Consider the following 22,554-nt stretch of genomic DNA (forward strand, 5'->3'; position numbering starts at 1 on the left):
ACGTGTATTGATATTCATTAAAAGTATTAAAAAATGGCTGAGTACGTCAGTTGGCAGGTTAGAGGAAGGCAATGGCATACCATCTCCAATAGGATGTTACAGTAAAGCACTGTGGTACTCAAACTAACCTTTGGGTTGAGGACAGCTTTACTTTTTAACACCAATACTCACTGCTTTAATTGTGATATTAATACCAGCCTCAGAGGCACAAAGCCTATCTGCCAAGTATGCCACTGCACTATGTTTGTGTTGTATCCAGATACTGCTCAAGTTGTTGGGATGGTTTTTCAAGCACAGTAATTAAAAACTGCACAAATTTTGTGCTTCAACTAGTTACATACCTCAACAGTTGCACCATCAGACAAGGTACGTGTTTCCAAGTGTTCTGAAGAGGATCATTTTTAGCCCAATACATAAAAAAAGATCAAAGGAGGAAGGATTTTTGAGTCAGTGGTGCTGGTACAGCTTAGTGCATTTTTCACAGAAAACAATTTCCTTGCAGAACCTCAACATGGATTTTGAAAAGGCTGCAACACCACAATTTGCCTCAGGGTTTTTGCATAAGTCTGTAGGTATCTACCAAAAGGAAAGAATAGTGTGGGCATAGTTTTAGATCTCAAAAAAATCTTTTGATGTGGTCAAACATGCACACCTTTTGCAGAAACTGAGAGCATACAATGCAGTATCGCACACACATCTCTTGAACCCCTGTCCATGTACCTAAAAAACCATAAACAATGCACAGATATAAATTATCAAAATGAAGTGAGAAAAATCAACATTCAGTCTATGACTGAAACAGTACTGCAAATTGGGACCATTTCTTTTTCTTGTGTATGTAAATGATATTTTACAGTCTTCTAATTCTCATATAATTGCTTATGCTATGACAGCTTTGAGCTGTTTTATAGGGACAGTGAGGAATATGTAACATTTTTTCATCACGTGGTGCATCAAAAGTGACTAAATATTTAGTAACCAAGGCCTGGAACTCTGCATTACAAAATTACAGGATGCAGGAGACTCACACCACAGACATGTAGAAAATATTTGTGGAATTTCAAATACAGGCAAAGGAGACTGGGATGTACCTGGATGACAATCTTTGATAGAAAATCCATGTTAACTTTGTATGCAGGAGAATAAGCAGTCATTGCATTTGCTTAGCCAACTGTCCAAAACTGAGTGTAATAAAATGCTGAAAACAGGATACTGTGGGAGAGTTTTCCCATTTACAAGTTATGGAATAGAGCTGTGGATGTATGCCACTGATGTGCCGTTGAACAGAATGCTGGTGCTACAAAAGAGAACTGTTAGGCAAATACACAGAGACCTGTAGTGATGCTCTTGTCAAAAATAAATAACTCACTGTATACTCATTGTGTATATTGTGTGTATTTTTTTCCAGCCACCATAGTGACACGTACAAATGTTCTGATGTGTATAACCTCAACAAAAGAAATAAGCACAGTTTTTACAGACAAAGAACCAAATTAAAAGTAACATACCTCAATGAGGTACAACAAATTGCCAGAATCCAAAAGAGCTCATACTGGGTATCAGTTTAAAACAGAATTAAAATGTTTTCATATAAATGTCTGTACTGACCAAAAGAATTCTTTTTTTTTTGTACACATATAATGATATTTACTATACCTTTGTAAACAATATGGCATTTGCAATAGTTATCATATGACAACTACACACAGAAAGAAATGTAAATAAATAAACAATTAAATTCTGTTAAGGAATATGTCGTTTCTGTGTGGTTTGCAAAACAATGCTTCATAAACTACTGTGACAATATGCAAGCACAGACCCAGCATTTGAATGAAGAATATCAGGACTTGCTGGATAGTATTGGCAACAGGTGTGTCCCAGCTTGGGCTGGGAGTGATATTCGCTCATAAATATTCTGATGGCTCCAAGCAACCTGTTGCATACGTGTCAAAGACACTTAATCTGGCTCAGACTAAATATTCACAAATAGAGAAGGAAGCCCTCACCATTGTTTATGCCTTAAAGAAGTTTTATGTTTTCCTGTGTGGTGTAAAATTCCATCTCATCTTGGGTCACAGGTCATTAATTTTGCTGTTTAACTCCTCAACGTCATTGCCAGACAGACCAGCACATTGCCTTCAACATTGGCGCTGTTCCTCTCTCAGTAAAACTATGAGATTCTCTTCTCCCCATGGCTAAACATGCTAATGCTGCCCTGTCTTCCAGCTGGTAGAGACCTAGTTTATGATTGGGAGTAGTTACTCTGTTTCTATGTTGATGCATGTGCCCAAAGAACTTTCAATGGTTTTCCAATCACTAGTGCTCAGGTAATGCAGGCTAATGCTATTGATCTGATATTATGGAAAGTGATTCATTGTGTGCAACATGGCTGACCTGAGGAGCCTCCATTGTGGGCATCTGACCCCCTCCATAAATACTATGTGTTTCGGCATCATTTCTCTGTCATGATGGTGTTCTATTCCTTGATCCTTGATACGGACTATTCAGCTCCTTGTGTAGTGGTTCCCATCCTGAGATCCTGCTATTGGTACACACCAATCACTGGGGGGGGGCTGTCATTTTTTGGTTTGGATGCTGACATCACTCATTTGGTAACGTCATGTTCTCAATGCACATTGCAGCAAGCTGCCCTGCAGGCAATGTTGTCTCAACGGCCACAACCTTCGCAGACCTGGGGCCATATCCACATCAGTTTCATGGGCCCTTTTCTTAACGCATACTGACTAATAGTAATTGACACATTCTCTCGGTTCCCATATGTTGTTCATTGCCCATCAGCTTTGTCCTCTGACACCGTGGCAGTCCTGTTGAAATATTTTTCCATCAAAGGGATTCTGGCAATGTTGGTCTCTGATAACAACCCTCGGTTTGTGTCTCAGGATTTACCCTCCTTATGCAACACCCACGGGATTCACCTTGTTTTTGCCCTGATGTTCCATCAGCAGTTCAATGGTGAGGCCAAAAGGTTAGTTTGAATATTCAAAATGCATATGAAGAAGTATGTGATTCAATTGCTATCTGACATTGCCTTGGATCAATTTCTGTCTTCTTATCAGTTCATGCTGTTCGGCAACAACAGTCCTGTTGATCTACTCCATGAGAATCAATCCTGGATGCTCCTGCATCTCCTGTGGCCTGGACTGGGCTGCCAACCCTACAGCTGTCATCCCATTTCAAAGCCCAGTGGTGTCCTTCTGGGAATGCAGGTTTATTTGTTGCCCACAGTGAATTCCCGCTGTCATCTCCCAGTGCTGCAGCCACTGTCTCTGTGACATGTGTATGGAGGAGGGCCTCTGTGCATGTCATTACGACCAGTTCCACCTGCGCTTGGTCAACTATACAATCCTGACCGAGACACCAATTTTGCCACACATGTCTGTGTCGCTTGATGAATCACCCGATGCAGCTGGCTCCCTGCTACAACATTTGAGGCGTCCCCATCACCGGTGGATGAACCTGGCACAGCTTCTCCAATACCGCTACCATTACCAATGCAGCCATGATCCACACTGGAGCCACCTCCTCCATCTCAACCACCAACTGTGGGGGCACCACCACCACCACCACCACCAAGCGCTGGACCTGATGTGGATATGGAGCTCGTGCTGACTTCACACATCCCGCCATATGGGTTGACATAAGAAGGCGGACTGCGACACTGCCTATGCCCTGAGCACTTCTGACAATATGCCCCAGTATCAGCACGTCATCTCAGTCAGAGCCTCACAGAGGAAGATGCCATGGACATCTCACAAATCTGAGCTGTTCCCCAAGAGAAGAGGGATGAAGTAATGTGCACACTTTTAAAAGCCATGTGCAGTAGCAGAGTGTTGTCATCTGTGAGAGTGCATGACAAAAGAGCAATCCTGGGAACTTCAGATAGAGCCTGCTATGGGCCAGTGCCTATTTAAACCCTGCCATGCCATGCTCAACCTCAGTTATCATGTCATTACTGCTTGCATGCATTTGCCTTATCTTATTGTGTTCATTGTATGTTATTGTGATCGGCGTACATGCCACAGTCTAATAAGTTAGACATTTGCATCACTGATGAGTGGTTTTGATATTCATGCTCACTCTGCATTTTCCTGCTCATGGATTTCCGTGTATGTTGTTTTGTTGTTGACAGGATTCGTGAGTTTTGCAGTGACTTTTGCAGCTGTCGTGCTCTCATTTTTTGTCATAGTCATCTTCAGTGACTCTCATGATCACTCAACACACACTTTTGTCCACATTGTTACTTAGCAGTTGATGTTTTTCCACTTGTTTGTATGTGGTATAAATCTTTGATGTAGTGCCTCTTGAAACAGCAAACACTTCAGCTACCCAGCTACCCTCTTTATGGAAGCACCTACCATACAAGCACCAACAATTTTCCCACATTGAAGTTCATTTAGCTCTGACATAATGCACTCACAGCTATGCAATACACTTTTCTGACCATGACTGGCACTGACACGTGCAGTGTATTGGGCATTGCGCAGGAGCCATACATGATCAAATACAATAGCACCAGCATCTGTACTTATGTTCAGATCATATATTGCTCATAGAGTTTCAATATTTTTGTTCAACTCCTATATACTGCAGTCACATTGATTTTTGGCTTCAAAAGCCATTTCTTTATGACTCTGTTAGGAATGCTTTCAATGGTTACTGACTGTTTATTTTTATTTCATTCATAGCTTTCGCTGTTTCCAGTCTGGGTACATAGGTAACAAACACTGAATGGTGTTTTTGTTTTTCCAATTAGTTGCATGTTTTTGTTGAAATGTTCATGCGTATTGTATACAATGCAAGAAAATTCTAACAAATTAGTTGAAGCTCTGTGATCCAGAAGTAGTTGAACAGCTTTGCGTATTTGTACAAAAGGTCTTTCACAAGAAAGAAACTCCTTTCATCTTTGAATCACTGCCATCACACACAAAAAAGTTATGAAAATGATCAGGTTTGTATAAAATACTTCTAGAAAATAAGATGTGATTGGCAGGAAACGCTATAATGTTTTTACAAAAATAGCAAGGCTATCCTTGAGAGTTTCTTTGTGGCACACATTTTAACAAAGGAAAGCCACTGCTCAGAAACTGGCATTTCCCCCACCCTCACCCCTCCCCAAAGAATTTCATCTTACATATATGAATTAGTCAAGTCATTTGGCTCTGTCCCCTACTGACAGGCATGCATTCCTAAGACGCACTACTGCTGTTGATGCACTAATTCCACAAAATTTACACATTAATTTAAGATGTATTACATATGACCATTATTTTTTCACTTTACAATACAAGATATCTGTCGGTGAAATGCTTTTGAAAACTTTGTTGCTGACTTTTCATTGAAGAAATGCAGAATTTTCATAAAATATGAAAATGCTTTTGAAAAACAGATTCCAGCAACTTTGATTCAGTGTTGAGATATAATAATAAATGTTATTGTTTGTTTATCTTTTTTGTAGTTATGGGCTTAACTCTGGATATGGATCAGCAATTGGTGTTTTGGATAGTGAGAAGCTATGAAGGTTCAAAATTGTTTCGAGCTCCAATGGCAAGTGATGTAAGGACTAATATTGATAGCTTGGAAATTGTGACATCAGAGTTACAACATCCAAATATGCAGGGTAAGTAAAAATTTATTTGTTCAAAAGACGTACAAAGTATCTTACAAAATGTTAGTTGTAAGGTAGTTTTTGTGTTACCTTGATGACACCATTGAACCACATTACTATAACTACCTCCACATTTGATGCAGTGAAATAAAGTGTACTGTCTACATCAAATGTCCTGAACTGATATGGTAGAAATATGAGGTATACTTCTACATCTACATACATACTCCACAAACTAGTATACGGTGCATGGTGGAGGGTACCTTGTATCATTAGTAGTCACTTCCTCTCCTGTTCCACTCACAAAGAGAGTGAAAGTAAAACGACTGTCTAAAAGTCTCCTTATGGGCCCTAATTTCTTGCATCTTATCTCCATGGTCTTACGCAAAATGTACATTGCTGGCAGTAGAATCATTTTGCAGTCAGCCCCAAATGCCAGTAGTCTAAATCTGCACAATAGTTCCTCACAGAAAGAGCATCATCTTCCTTCCAGGAATTCCAGTTTCAGTTCACAAAGCATCACCATAATACTGTACTGTAACAAATGTAGCAGATTGCCTCTGAATTGCTTCAATGTCATCCTTTAATCTGACCTGGTGTGGATCCCAGACACTCAAACAATACTCAAGAATGGTTCGCATTAGTATTCTATATGCAGTCTCCTTTATGGCTGAGCTACACTTTCCCAAAATTTTCCCAATAAAATGAACTCAAGAATTTGTCTTCTCTACTATGAACCTGACATGCTCATTCCATTTCATATCATTTTGCAACATTAAGCCTAGATATTTAATTGAAGTGACTGTGTCAGCCTGCACCGTTCTAATGCTGTGATTGAATATTACAGAACTGTTTTTCCTACTCATCCACATTAACTTGCATTTTCCTACATTTAGAGCAAGCTGCCATTCATCACATCAACTAGAAATTTTGTCTAAGTCATCTTGTATATTCCTACAGTCACTCAATGATGACACCTTCCCATACACCACAGTGTCATGAGCACACAGCCGTAAATTGCTGCTCACCCTGTCTGTCATACTTCCTGGCCAGTCCTGGTGATATGCTTGTCTGTGATGAACAGACCTGGTAAACCCTTTTTTATGACATGTCAAGCAGGTCAATAAAGCAGATTGATACTATTCCCACACAACACACCTGCCACACAGGGCAGCCTACATGTCAGGGACTTACAAAACATGCATTTCTGTATCTGTCTTTACATCTCCTCTTGCTCTCCCTCTCTTTACTTTGAACAAGAGGTCATTAAAGCAGGCTGATACTACTCCCACAACATGCCTCTCATGCAGCACAGCATATATTCCGACGGCTTGGAAATCCTTTTTTTCCATGATGTGTAACCTACCTTGCAAAGCATTCTAATAAAGCAGGCCGATACTTCTCCAACACAACATGCCTGTTGTGCTGGACAGCCTGTATGTCAGAGACTGGGAACCCATTTATTGCCATGACATGTATGCTGCCTTGCACAGCAGGCCACTACTATTGCCACACAACATACCTGTCATGCAGGCAGCCTATACGACAAAGGCTTACAAAACACACATGTCTGTATTTCCATAAATATTAGAGCCAGAGCATTATAAACCTCCATACGTTAGTCCTCTCAGGGCAAGAAGCTTTTGTGTCAGATGCGGCCCCCTTCATTCCAGGGGTCTGGGAGGAGTTCTCACATCTACATATACGTACATACATACATACATAAACTCAGTTTTATATGTATATAGGAGCCTTTTCCGCATAGCTTTGCCTGGATACATGAATGTCACATATACTGTACACATCTCTTGGCCTGTCTCCTCCTCTCCTCTTCTGCCCAGCACCTCCTAGCCTCCCTATCTGTCTATCTCCTCCTCCCTCCTTCTCTGCCTTTAAATCTGCTCCTGCCCCCTCTCTCCCTACCCACCCCCTCCTGCCCCCCCACCCTATCCATCCTCTATTGCCCCCTATCTCTCTCTCCATCTCCTCTTCTATCCATCTCAAAACTTCCCCCAGACACGCTCATGTGAGCATGTAGACCATACAAAAGAGCTCAATAAAGCAGGCTGGTACTACTCCAACATGACAAGCCTGTTGTGCTAGATAGTCTGCATGCGGGTTGGTGGGGGGGGGGGGGGGGGCTGGAAAACCATTTCTTGCCACTGGTATGTAGGCTGCCACGCAAAGGAGGCAGGATATTACTACTCCCAGACAGCACATCTGTCGAGCAGGCAGCCTACACAGAAGGGAGCTTAAAAACATTGCATATCTGTATGTTAGAAGTAGAGTGTTATAAACCACCTGTGGATGTCCTTTCGGCGCAAAGAATTTGTGTGCCAAATTTGGTATAGTTCGGTTCAGGGGCCTGGGAGGAGTTCATGGACATACATACATATTTTCAGCTTTATATGTATTAAGATAGAATATCATTTGCCCTGCAGCTTCACCCACATATGCATTTAACACATATTGAACACACCTCCTCCTCCTTCCCTTCTCTGTGTCCACATATTCCTCCCTATGTCTGTCCATCTACCCTCCCACCTCTACCTTTCAATCACTTCCTAACCACACTCTCTGTTTCCTCACCTCTTCCACCCATCTCCCTGATCATATCTTCCTCCCCTTCCCTCTGACCATATCCGTGTCCCCCCCCCCCCCCCCGCCCCCCTCTTCTCCTCCTCCTCTTCATTTTCCCTCTGCCCACCACCCCACTACAGCCTCCACCTGCCTCATGCATCTCGCTCTCCTCCCCTCTATCTGTCCATTTCCTTCTCTCCCTTTCTCTGTCCATCCCCCCCCCCCCCCCCCTGTATCCATCTCAATCTGTCCCCAGGCATGCTCATTGACATGTGTTGCCCTCCAACACAATTCAATAAACCAGGCTGACACTATCCCCACAACATGCCTATCATACCGGGTGGGCTACATATCAGGGGCTTGAAAATTATTTATTTGTTCCTGATGATCAGCTCACCATGCAAATCAGGTGGATAAAGCAGGGTGACACTACTAAAACACACCTGTTATGCAAGGTAGCCTATATATCATGACCTGGAAAACCATTTATTGTCCCTGACATGGAGGCTGCTCTGGAAATCCGGTTCATTTGACAGGCCAATACTGTTCCCACACAAAATGCCTATTGTGCAGCACATCCTATAAGCCAGAGATGGGAAAAACATGGTTTTGCCTGTTTCTCCACTATGTTTCTTTGCATTTAGACCCTTATTAACATGTGCTTTAGCCCGAATGGAATATACTTTCTGATAGTTAGAAAGAAAGATATTGAAAATGTTGGACACAACTGCTGCAGGATCATCTCTATTCCTTTGTTTGTGAGTAGATGCCTCATCAGATGCGAGCGTCACCATTAAAACTTCTCGCCATTTTAGAGATATGGTTGCACAAACAATGGGGTGTACAGTGCAGTCATTTGCAGAAAATGTTGCCAAGTTTTGACCTTCAGACTTGAGAGAGGAACATAGAACTATCAAACATATCAGTGCCTCAATTTCAGTTTAGTCTGTACCATTATAATTGGAGAAGGAAGGATTCTGTAACTTATTCCTTCTGGCTTGCAGTTTTGTGTTGGTATGTACTACAATGTCATCCTTCTCAACTTTGAAAAACAAATGCCATATTTTGTATGAGCCTGGATCATTACCTAACTGATTGGCAGGGCCAAACCACAAAGTCAATCTAATTTTTATATTTTTAAGTGATTCTTAGTACCACAATTGGGCTCACTGGAACTCCAAGTGAAAGAATTCACCTTGTCATCATGAACTGTATCGATTTTGGTGTCATTGTTTCCACTGTTCTGAACAGAATAAGCACCGCTTTGTTTATTCTCAGATGTGTTGAGAATATCATTCACGTCACTGTCATGGTCTGACTCTGATACATAATCTTCTTCAGGAACTTAAGAATCGTATGAATGATAGCCATTATCACTCTCGTTGAACTTCTCTAAAGGCAGTTGCACCATTCTTTTGCTTCTTTGTGGCATATGAGGTATCCCACCACTAGCAGCCATCTAGAAATAATGAGATATTTGAAAAGTAAGGAATATAACACAAATAAAACTTACTCATGGAGAAAAAAATCTTACCTTTACAGTAACATCCACCTGTGAGACAAAGTGGCTGATGTGTGTCACAAATAAAACAACACTATCACAGAAATGAAACAGTGACAATCACTCAATAACAAGTTTAACTTACAGGTGATGTGTATCTGGAGTATCAGATCAAATTAACAATGCGTGGGTGCCAACTGTATGTTGAGAAATTTTATACCTGTCCATGAGACAGATGTTACAAACTGAGAGTTTGTACATTGTCATACTCTCTTTTGTATGTTTGATGTTCTCTTATGGAAGGGGACTGCTGCAATTGTTGGTACTTGTTCCTTTTACTATGTTCTGGCTAGATATGTCTTTTCATTTTGATCCAATTTTTTTTCTTTTTTCTTTTAAGTGTGGCAGTGTTGCTAGTCGATGTAGGATGTATAATAATGATGTCTTGAGTGTAGTCTGAAGTCAGCATGCTGCAGGGAACTGCGCCCTGCTGGAATACCAGCTTGCAGAACTTTTGTGAGAACTAAAAGTCACATGGTTTCAAAATTTGATTCTATCACAGGGCTGTCAGTGTTGATGGCTGTACAATTAGAAGGCTTTGGAAATAATGCAGGCTGATACTTTTCATCATGAAACCATCTGCTTTTGAAGACTGATGCTCCAAAATAAACATTTGGTTTTCATGTTGTGACAGCTTTATTTATAAACTTATGTCCAAATAAAACTGTAATTTGTTCTTGATAACTCCTCTATGCCATTCCACACATGGAAAACATTTATTAGCTCCCATGAAAAACTGTAGTGCTGTTTCCAATGACAGAGGAAGAAAAAATACAGATAATTTAAAAAGAAACATGTGGATTTGAACTATGGGGCACCCAAATGCGAGTCTAGTGCGCTAACCTCTTTGCCACCTTGCTCAATCACAGGGATCCATTCTTCATGTAGAATATCATCTATGGAAATCAAATACTGTATGCAGGAACTCAGGAAACATCTTACACAACTAATTAACATATCATTCTTGGAATGAATTTTTTCAAACTTCTGAAAGACCACATTGATAAAATCAGTACATAGAAAGGGATAAGAATACAAAACAGAAAATTATATACCCATAGCTCTTCTGCCAGTCATATAAAAAATATTTCAATCAGCTTGTGCACAGAGACTCATGAAGACTGATGAAATACGAATTATGTCACCAAGAACTAATACAACTTCCAGAAACAGTAATGCACCATAAATCTCATAAAGAATGTCATAGGCAATGAGAAGTAAAGTTATAGGGGTATTTAGGAATCTAAAAAAGGCATTTGACTGGAGATTGGATCACGTTATACCTAACAAACAGGATCCAATAGAGAGAAATGATAAAAACAACAGGAGAAAAAAATGATCTGAAGTAAGAATTGTACAGTCCTCTGTCCCACAGGGATCCAAAAGGAAGGAAGGAAGATTAGAGTTGAACGTCCCATCAACAGCAGTGTCATTAGAGATGGAGCACAAGCTCAGATTACAAGAAAAGATGGAGAAGCAAATTAGTTATGCTTCATTCAAAGGAACCATATTAACATTTGCCTGTAGTGATTTAGGGGAATCACGGATCACCTAAATCAGAGTGGCTGGAAGCAGACTTGAACCATCATCCACCTGTGCTAACCTCCAGTGTGCTAAACTCACCACCTTGCTCAATACGTGGATTCATTCATCATCATTTGCTTTTCATTTTATAAAAAAATCACATCCCGAACATTATTAATCATTGTATTAACTAAAGGGAACACTTTCTTAGCCTTGTTTCATGCACTTTATTGTTACTTTATGACCTAGGTTTTGGTTTATAAGCCTGTTTCTGGTACACAGCTGATCCCAAAAATGAGAACCAAGCAAAGATAAACATGTAAACTTCTTAATTATCAGTTCTTGACTTCAACATTCATAGAGTACATATTGCAATGAATGTGGAGCAATCGGTACCCCAGATAAAATCATCTGGGAGTGTGCTGTTAGGCAAGATGTTACAGACCAGGACAGGAACGCATTTGGAAATGCAACAGTCTATAATATAATAAGAAATGAGTAACTGTGGCATAAGCTGATGTCACTTATAGCTCAGATATCATCTTGTGGACTGCAAGCTTACATGGCTGAGAGACAACCAAGAAGAGACCTTACATCATGATAACGAGATGTGCCATGGCAGAACACCCACCTAAAACACCCTTCTGGAAGAAGTGAGGATACAAGCCTTGGGGACGACTAGGAAGGTCTTCCTGAGACCCTGAAACCATCTGCTGATCTCTATGCCATGAGTGGCTCAGCAGCACAGCCCCTGTGAATCCTGTGTTGCATCTCAGTGCGCCAGGGGCTAACCATCCAGACAAGTGAGAGATCCAGTTTGGTTCTGATACCAAGTACAGTAATGTACTGTAGTTTTGTGTAGTGTAGTGCTCTATTGTGCAGTGTTGGAGTAGTGAAGAATGACCATGAGAGCAGTTTTTTTTGACAATGATTTTATATCAGCTGGTCTGCCTCATGTATCGTTATATCCAAATGGTTTGTAAATGTTAAGCTACATGCAGGTATGTGGTACTGTACTAATAGTAATGTATATAGCATAACTCACGTAAGCCCTCCCTCAAACCTGTCATGTTATATCTTCACAGATCCAATGATAGCACCTTTAGTGTGTTGAAACCGGTTATCCAGTAAACAGTATTTAAGTGATCTTGGCTTTTGAATTATTTCTTAATGGATTTTGTAAATCCATATGTAACTGTGCCTAAATTGTCACCAGACATAACTCTTTTAGTTTGAGTGAAGAATTGATAATTAAGAAGTTGTCATCTACATCTATACATCTATTCTGTGCAAACCACTGTGAAGTGCATGGCAGAAGGTATTTCCCATTGTACCAGTTGCTAGAGCTTTTTCTCATTCTATTCGCGGATGGAGTGTGGGAAGAATGATTGTTTAACTGTCTCCTTGTATGCTGTAATTAGTGTAATTTTGTCCTCATGATCCCTACCGGAACAATATGTAAGGGATTGTAGTATATTCCTAGACTCATAATTCATAGTTGGTTCTTGAAACTTCATAAGGAGGCTTTCTTGGGATAGTTTACGTCTGTCTTCAAGAATCTGCCAGTTCCGTTTCTTCTGCATCTCTGTGTCTCTTTCCCATGGATCAAACAAATCTGTCACTATTCATACTGCCCTTCTCTATACACTTCAATATCCCCTGTTGGCAGCGGTGGCCAGTGCTCATTTTTGTTGCTGAGGCCTATATAAGCCACAGTAAACTTTGTAACAGAATTTTACCAAATTGTTTGTTATGTAACCTTCATGTATGTCATCCTGCTAGAACACCACTAGAAAAATAGTAAATACGGTAATCATACAGTTATAAATATAGGCCTAATGCATGGAATAAAAACCACTGTAAGAATACTCAAGTTTCAACATCATAGTTGCAGAATATGGAACATTGCCGAGAGATGGCCCTGCCTTGTGATATTTCCCATCGACGAATGACAGCGGCGGCGGTGGTGGTGGTTGGGGGGGGGGGGGGGGGGGGAGGGATACTGTAAGGCATGTGGCATGTGACAGTGACTACAAGTAGCTGTGTAAAGTGATAAGTGATATAAGTGATACCGAGACCTTAGGGAGATAAAGTGATACCGAGACCTTTGGGAGATAGACCCCCACCATGGGTGCAGGCACAGATAGGTTGCAAAAATTGGCCAGTTAAAAATAATGATAATAACAACAATAATAATAATAATTTAAGAATTAACTGGGTGAGACAGGTGAGTTCTCCTGCCCCACATGTTTCTATCTTCTGCCCGTGAAAAGAAGCCTTTCCTTTGGCATTAGACCTAAAATTCATGCTGTTGTCACAGTGTCATTTTGTTCAAGTAGCACATAAAGAAATGACTAGTACAGAACATACTTCACATGGGTTATATGTCAACAGTCCACTTAGTTCATACAGATGCTAGCTATGCAGCTAGCTCATGTTCAACAATGGAATTTTTGCTGCTACTTCACTACTGTATTATAGGGTCCCAAACGTTGTTTGCCAAATCTTGGAGCAGATAATATGGTGTTGATCTGATGGCTTGCAATTTTTGGCAATATTTGCCAACTGAGGACTGCAGTGAAACTGTTTAAGCTAGACTGCTTTAAAATATTTGATTGAATAATAAGTGAAATGGGAAACAGATCTCACATACTACATGCCATTTCATCTCACTTTAATCTTCTGTCAGGAAAGCATTCAATGAGAGCTCTTTATCTTATTTTGAAAAAATATACAGCAGATTTTGATGCAGAATATAACAGAAATGTTAGTTAATGAAATAGTTGCTTTCAAATTCCAGTAGAGAGAGCTGATGAAGAGCACTGGCACATTTGGATATTTTGATTTCTTTCTTTCTTTCTTTCTCTGTCTCTTTTTTTAGGTATGGGTTGCAAAGGGTTACAAAATGCTTATCCAAACACTGAAATAGCTTTGGAGATATTTATGACAATTTCAGTGCATTTTCAGCAAATGAGAGATAATAAAAAAAAACTACCCAGATTGTCAAATCCGGCTATCTCGTCAATATAATACAACACAGCTGCTAAACTTGATTTCAGTGACATTATCAGTGAGTTTGTTGCACTCAAAGCAAGGGAATTGAAAGTAAAATTATAATAAGTACACAGTTCTTGGAAAGGAATGTGTTCTCAACATTTAATTTAGCCATTTTTCTTTTATTTCCTATTAATGATTCATACATTGTTAATAATTTAGTGTGAGCAAATAAAACCTCTTCTCTATTATACACAATGATAAAATCGATGTGCAGTAGCTGTCACAAACAATAACACAGATTTTATTTTACTGCCAATTCTTTTAGTAGGTTTGTACAATTTCTAATTTATTTACTACAATGATACATTTAATTTGTTGTGTACAATGTTTTTGTCTGTATCACTCATTTAAGTAATATTTTTGAATAATGCTTCATTTTTATTCAACCTACCATAGAAATTACAAAATTTCCTATATCTGCGTAGAAAAAATTGCAGAAAGATAGTGTTCTGGGTGGTATCATAGGATACTACTTTTCTTCATTGTGTGAAGTGCACTGTTTTACATTTCTGAACATTTAAAGCAAATTGCCAGTCTTTGCATCACTTTGAAATATTATCAAGATCTGACTGAATATTGATGCAGCTTCTTTCAGACAGTACTTTATTACAGATAACTGCATCATCTGCAAAAAATCTGAGGTTGCTGTTAATATTGTCCACAAATTAATTGACATACAACACCAACAGCAAGGATCTCAACACGCTACACTGGGGCACAACTGAAGTTATTTCTACATCTCACAATACCTCTCAATCCAAGATAACTTTCTATGTCCTCCCTACCAAAAAATCCTCAATCAAGTCACAAATTTCTCTTGGTACCCTATATGATCATGCTTTTGATAGTACATGTAAATGTGGTTCTGAGTCAAATGCATTTTGGAAATCAAGAAATACTGCATCTACCAACAGCCTTGAAAAAAGTGTGAGTTGGGTTTCACATAATGGATGTTTTGGGAACCCATGCGGGTTGGCATGGAGGAGGTAGATATGTCATTATATTTGAGCTCAGAATACATTCTAAGATTCTATTATAAATTGATGTCAAGTATGTGGGACAGAAGTTTTGTGGGTTACTTCTACTACTCTTCTTGTAAACAGGTATGATGTGCTTTCTTCCAACTACGGGGCATGGTTTCTTGTTCAAGGGTTCTATAATATTGAGGCGTGTTTTTTAAGTAAGTACCATTTTGAAATTAAAAAAAGACATGCTAAGATATCTCAATAATTTTATTTTTACATGAAAGCCTGTACCTTAATCTATGCACTGACGCCATTAAAGTCAGATTCTTCCTTGTTTACATTGTGTACTTAGTGTTTAAGATGCCTCCGATAATCGTGAGTCCCGCCGACTGTGAAGTACGGGCTGTCATAAGATTCGTTAGTGGTAAAGCCCTAAAAGTGATCGATATTCATCATGAGATCTGTGCAGTTTACAGAGAAAACATTATGAGTGATGGAATGGTAAGAAAGTGGGTGAGAGCATTTAAAGATGGCCACACAAATGTGCATGATGAACAATGGAGTGGGCGTTCTTCGGTCATTAATGAAAGTTTGGTGCAGGAAGTGGACAATAAGGTGAGAGGAAACAGATGCTTTATGATTTCCTCCTTGCAGAATGACTTTCCTAATGTTTCTCATAGTGTTTTGTTTGGAATTGTGACCAAGCACTTGAATTACCGAAAATTGTGCGCACGTTGGGTACCGAAAATGTTGACGGATGTTCACAAAACCAAAAGTTTAGACAGTGCATTGACTTTCCTTGAGTGGTACCACAATGACGGTGATGATTTCTTAAGCCAAATTGTTATGGGCGATGAAACATGGATGGCCTGCGTCACACCAGAATCAAAGCAACAGTCCATGGAAGTTGAGCAAGGGCATCGTTTTGCTGCAAGACAATGGCCGTCAGCATGTGGCGAATCAGACCAAAGATCTCATCACATCTTTTCGATGGAAACTCTAGATCATCCTCCATACAGCCCTGGTCTTGTGCCCAGTGACTACCATCTGTTCCTGCACTTGAAGAAACACCTGGGCGGTCAGCATCTTCAAGATGATGATGATGAAGTCAAAACAGTGGTGATGCAGTGGTTAACAAGTCAGGCAGCAGACTTCTATGAGGAGGGTATTCAAAAACTGGTACAACGTTATGACAAGTGCCGCAATATTGATGGAAATTATGTAGAAAAGTAGATTAAGGTACAGACTTTCATGTAAAAATAAAATTATTGAGATAGTACGTCTTTTTTTAGTTTCAAACTGGTACTTACTTAAAAAACACACCTCATATTATAGTTAAAAGAGGGTCTAACTCACCCTGCAAATTCAGTTTGGAATCTGATAGGTATTCCATCCAGTTCTGGAGCTTTGTTCAATTTTAATGATTTTAGCTGTTTGGGATTTCCTTTGTAAAGGAACATTTGAAACCAGAATTAAGCATTTCTGCTTGTGCTTTGCTACTCTCAGTTTCAGTTCCTGTCCTGTGATAAAAGTTGCAAGTTCCTCATAGAGATATGACATTACTGCTTTTTTATCTAGTTTACTGAAAATATGTATCTTTCTACTTGTTTTAGTTGCCCTTCATACTTCAGTAATCATTGTTGCCTTAACTGTCTGCTGTGTGCTGATACCGGTTTTGATGTGGATGTCCTCAAAAAGGCCAGATCTATTTGTTGCCATTAGATATAATGTATTTACATCATGAATGGGGTCCAAACTATCTGTTCTATGTAGTTTTCAGAGAAGTCATTTGGTAATGTTTCATAGGATTCCTAGTTATGCCCACTACTGAGAAACTAATTTTCACAGTTGATTGTTGGATTTGATTTGATTTGATTTATTTTGTGTTTCATAGGTCCAACTGTGTTGGGTTCACAAGCACATGGAACAAGTCAGTTTTTTACAAATACAATATGATAATCTTATAGCATATACAGACATTTGAGTACATAATTATATAAAAATTTATACAGTAAATTCTTTGAGCAGCAGTACAGTAAAAAGAAAATACATATTTTCTTAGAATCATTAAAGCACTACAGAAAACATATACAGAGCACACACAGATACAGAGCTCAAGTTAAATAACATTCTTAGTTGCATTATGTCAACTTGTATTATATAATATTAAAATTTTACAATTTATTTACTTAAAAATTAATCAGACTGTAAAAAGCTTTTTCTAGCAGAAATATTTTTAGTGCTTTCTTAAACTTACCCTTGTTATGAGTCTCTGTCTTTATTTCTGGAGGAAGAGCATTGAAGAGTTTTGTTCCAGTGTAGTGGAAACCCTTTTTTGCCAAGCTCAAATTTCTATGCTTGCTGTGTATGTCATTCTTCCTCGGTGTGTTATGCACATGAATTACTGTTTGGTTGAAATATCTCTACATTTTTACAAACATAACATATGAGAGAAAAAATATATGGGCATGTAGTTATGTATATTTTAAGTTTTCAAAAGCTATTTCTACACGAGTCTCTTGGACATAACCAACATATAATTCTTAAAGCTTGCTTCTGTGCAATGAACACTTTCCTTGCTAATGGCTGGTTGCCCCAAAAAATAATGCTGTATTCAACGAGTGAGTGAAAATATCCATAGTATGCCACTTTTGCAGTGTTAGGTTCAACACATGTAGTGACAAAGCATATATAGCAAAGGTAAGCCTCTTACACATATCTATAATATGTGAAGACCAGTTCATTTTCTTGTCAATGTGCACTCCAAGAAATTTTGATGTTTCAATTCTTTCTATTGGCTGATTACCACATGTCACACTTATCTCTGCCCAGAACTGAATAAAGCTGGTCTTACTGGAATTTCATGAGAGACCATTCACCTTGAAGCAATTAACCACATCTGAGAGTATGTGATTAATGAGTTCCTCAAGATTACTATCTGTTCTACCGCTCACAAAAATTGTGGTATCATCAGCAAATAATGTAATTTACACGGCAGCCTTGTACATGATGGTAGATCATTTATAAAAACCAGGAATAATAGTGGCCCAAGAATTGAGCCCTGAGGCACTCTACATGTACTGGAACTCCATTCAGAATGTGAGGAAACATCACATACTCCACCTGAGCTATTCAAGACAACATTTTGCTTTCTGTGTTGGAGGTACGACTGTAGCCAGTTGCCTGCAACACCACTTATTCCTACTAATTTTGCTTTTTTAAAGAGAATCTGGTGATCAACACAGTCAAATGCTTTGGATAAATCACAGAAGACACCAAGTGCTACCATTTTTTCATTAAGGGTTTCTAGGACTTCATTTGCAAGTGCATAGACTGCATCTTCTGTTGAACGGCCCTTTTGAAAGCCAATTTGACTCTTGCTGAGAACTCCATTCTTCATGAGATGTTCAGTAATTCTTACATGTATTAGCTTTTCTAGAATTTTGGAGAAAGCTGTCAGCAAAGAGATACGTTGACAGTCGATAGTTAGTTAGTTCAGCTTTATCGCCCTTTTTTTTACAGGGCTACACAATGGCATACTTAAGTCTACTGGGAACAACACCTTTCTGATTAAAGTCTCCATTGATGATTACACTATGATTGTGGAGCTTACTTATGAGTGAGCTGGGATTTTCTGTAACTTTTTGGTTACATCAGGAGGTGATTGTGGTGGTTAATAGAAGGTCCAATTACTGTTTATGCCCATCCTGATACTGGGTCTTACCCAACAAATCTTTATCTTTTCTTAGTTCTCATCTTTGGGATCAGTTGTATACTACAAACTGGATTTATAACCCAAAACATAGGTTGTACAGTAAACAAGGTTAAAAAGGGTTTCCTTTAGTTATACAATGTACTATGTTTCACCAAGAACCGACTGTTAAATCAATGAAAATTACTTATTATGCCAATATAGTTACTTATCCAGAGGACACAAATCTACTGGTTATGGATAAAGATGCAGAAAATCTACAAATAAAAGCAACTTAGAAGTATATAATGCTGTCCAAAGATATACTGAATCAGATTGCATAACAACATTGCTAAAACACTTTGTCTAAATTTCAAACCAAAAAATCAACACAATGAAGATATCAACATTGTATAGATGAGTGTAAATTGGGATAAGCACATAGAATATGTTGGTGGTAAAATCAGCTCAAAACTATGTGTGCTGCATTAACTCAGTTACCTAAAAAACACAGGTATTCTGATAATGAAATACTATGCTTCAACCCATTCAATATTAAGTCATGCCATATTTTATTGGGGAGGCATCTCCAAAACAAAGATTACTAAAGTATACAAATCACAAAAAAGAGCAATGAGAATGACAGTCAACCTTAAATGCAGCGAATCATATAGGCCAGCATTTGAAGCTCGTAAGATACTAACAATACACAGCATATTCCTGTCTGAACTCCTATGCTGTGCAGAATTCAAGTATGCTCCTGATACTCAAGATAACTAACACACATTCTCATATGAACTCCTATGTTAGACAAAACCTAAATATGCTTCCAATACTCAAGATAACAAACCGCAACACCACAACACAACCATGACAGAAGGAAACAGAAGCACTTCATGAGCGCATACACAATACCATTAAATACAAATCAAAGTCTGCATATGCAGAACTGAAATCTTCAGAAAAACCCCCTTCAAACTTGAGAGAGATAAACAATAAAAAATATTTCAAAAATCTCTCAAAACCTTTTTTTTAATAGAAAACTGTTACCATAGTATTAAAGATTCTATGTGCACTACATTAAGATAAATTTCAGTACAATTACTGTAGCAAATAGAGATGTAACTGACACATGGAAATATGTATAACATAAGTGATCTAAACAAAGTTGTATTTTAATATCAAATATTATTGTAAAAAATCATGATTTGTTAAATTCTAGATAGTGAACAATGTATATTTATTAGTCCATATATGTAAGTATATTTTGTCTATGGATCCAATAAATAAATAAATAAATAAAATCTGCAATAACCACTCGCAGCAAAAATACTGATGAATCCATCCTTGTTCTGATGTTGATTCAGAGCAATACAATTGACACCAAGAGTAGTAATGTCATTTTGCATACTGAGGTAATATTAACACAGAAATGTTCATTGATGACATAGTGTTTCTCCAGATGGTGGACATAAATGACTAGGAATCAGAATGCATTTGACATTAAGTGAGAACTTCCTCTTGTATCACTGTCTGTTACAGGCCGCCAGAGGATATCTCATTATTTCCACTGATTGTAATGCACTAAGTAGTCAGAACAATGTAAGTAGTGACCTGTTGATACACGTGGTCAGGCTGTGTCCCTGATCCCAGCACTGTGAACTCATTCGGAAAGGTCTACTTGTCCAGAACATTATCAAATGCTATTTCGTGGCATGATGCATACCTGTTCTTCTTTCCTCTGCTTATTCACAATGATTAGACTTCCTTATTGATTACCAAAAGGCAATTGGTTGTATAAATATGTATAGAAATATTATGTCGTGTTTTACAGTGCTTTTTTCAACATATTTTACCTTTGTTCTCCCACGTTATTTTGAAATATACTTTGGAATAGGTAGAATATGTAGATTGTTCTTTTTTTCTAATTGCAGGACCACTTTGTTACTTTAGTAATCGCCTATTGTGGCTTCAAGATGATAGAAATGCAGTTATTGGTGATATGAATGGTCAAAATGCTGCAGTAATTAGAGGAATGAGTATTTCTGGACTCAACATGGTGGCTGTATTTGATCCTTCTTTGCATTATTATCCTGGTATGTTCATTATTCACAGAAATATCTGATAAGCTTAGCTAATATTTGTGGTTTTATTTCATGTGCATAATTTGTTCCAGATCTTGACTGTTGTGATGAAGTAACAGTGATTCCATCACCTATCAATACATCATCAATAAGAATTAATGGCACATGGAAGTCATTTGCCATAGTTTGGGATCATGTTTCAAATGTGAACTATGGAAAGGTCTTCTATGAAATTAAAATCAATGATTTCATTGTAAGTCGTTTAATTTTACACATGATTTTCATTTCTGAAGGATGAATATTCTTACACAAGATGATGTTATTGTATTGAAGACATGTTTTAAATCAAATAAAAGTAGATTTGCTTCTTGTCCATTAAATTTTTTCTGCGCATGTGGTTGAGAATTTGTCTTTAACTGAAAGACTTATGAGAATTTGCATGGTATAAGAACATTCACATTTTAAAATGTTCTCAACTTGTGGATTCATGACTCATATTTTTTTCCAGAAAGTTGTAGATGTCCCATACCTTATGTATGAGATACCTGAACTTCTGGCACCATATTCTCAACTGTTTATTGTGATCAATGCCTTCACATATTGGGGAACATCTCCTCGAGCTGAGAAGAGGCTATACTCACCACCATCAGTTCCATCAGTTCCAACAAATCCTCGTGTGTTTGTGATGTATGAGAGAAATCCTGTAAAAGTGAATCATGTAAGTGGCTTTCCAGCTGTTACTGAAGCTGGTATGAATTTTATCATAAGAGTTTGTAATTGAAATCTTGTTACAGAATTTTATGGCAGTTTTCCGTTGGGATCCTCCAGAAAATCCAAATGGCATCATACAAGGTTACATTATACGGGCATGGTACATATTGGATAATTCTTCAACCCACACATTTATGTCAACAGAAGTGGGGTCCAAAGTAGGAGAATATAAAGTTTACAATCTACTGAAACACACAACATATTACTTTCAGGTATGCTGATTCTGACTAAATATATTAATTATTAATTTCTTTGGTTGCTTTTATATGGAAGCACTTCTTTCATTTCATTGAAAAATTGTAATTGTGTATAATTTTCAGTTAGAATGTTTATGTAATTTTAAATGTCAGTGCAATTAAGTATTTTCAATGCAGGTAGAAGCTTATACAGAGGTAGGCAATGGAATTGCAACGGATCCTGTGAAAGCTGATGGTGACATAGAGACGCCAGTTCCTAAATTGTTGTTGTCAACTGTGGATGCTGTAAAAATATCTGACTGTGATAAACATGAAAATGAAACCCTTTCAAGGAGTGGTGGCCCACCTATTGATTTAGCATTTATTAGCAATGAAAACAAAATATTCTGGTTGAATGAAATTCAAGAGCTCTACTGGTCAACAGCTGAAGGAAAAAATAGAACAAAGGTATGGAATTAACAAAAATTACACACATTGATGCTCTAAATGAAAAGTTAG

General features: G+C 38.3%; 1 protein-coding gene across 1 annotated transcript in view; it reads left to right on the forward strand.

Annotated features, from left to right (window-relative positions):
- The window catches only part of LOC126470562 (proto-oncogene tyrosine-protein kinase ROS), a 564,149-nt gene that overhangs the window by 417,414 nt on the left and 124,181 nt on the right, over positions 1–22,554 (forward strand). The window contains exons 15-20 of the mRNA XM_050098499.1: positions 5,477–5,638; positions 20,939–21,100; positions 21,181–21,341; positions 21,597–21,806; positions 21,883–22,071; positions 22,234–22,503. Of these exons, the coding sequence (XP_049954456.1) occupies positions 5,477–5,638; positions 20,939–21,100; positions 21,181–21,341; positions 21,597–21,806; positions 21,883–22,071; positions 22,234–22,503 (1,154 nt within the window). The remainder of the gene's footprint in view (positions 1–5,476; positions 5,639–20,938; positions 21,101–21,180; positions 21,342–21,596; positions 21,807–21,882; positions 22,072–22,233; positions 22,504–22,554) is intronic.

This window comes from Schistocerca serialis, chromosome 3 (genome assembly GCF_023864345.2).
Source record: "Schistocerca serialis cubense isolate TAMUIC-IGC-003099 chromosome 3, iqSchSeri2.2, whole genome shotgun sequence".
NCBI classification, from domain to species: domain Eukaryota; kingdom Metazoa; phylum Arthropoda; class Insecta; order Orthoptera; family Acrididae; genus Schistocerca; species Schistocerca serialis.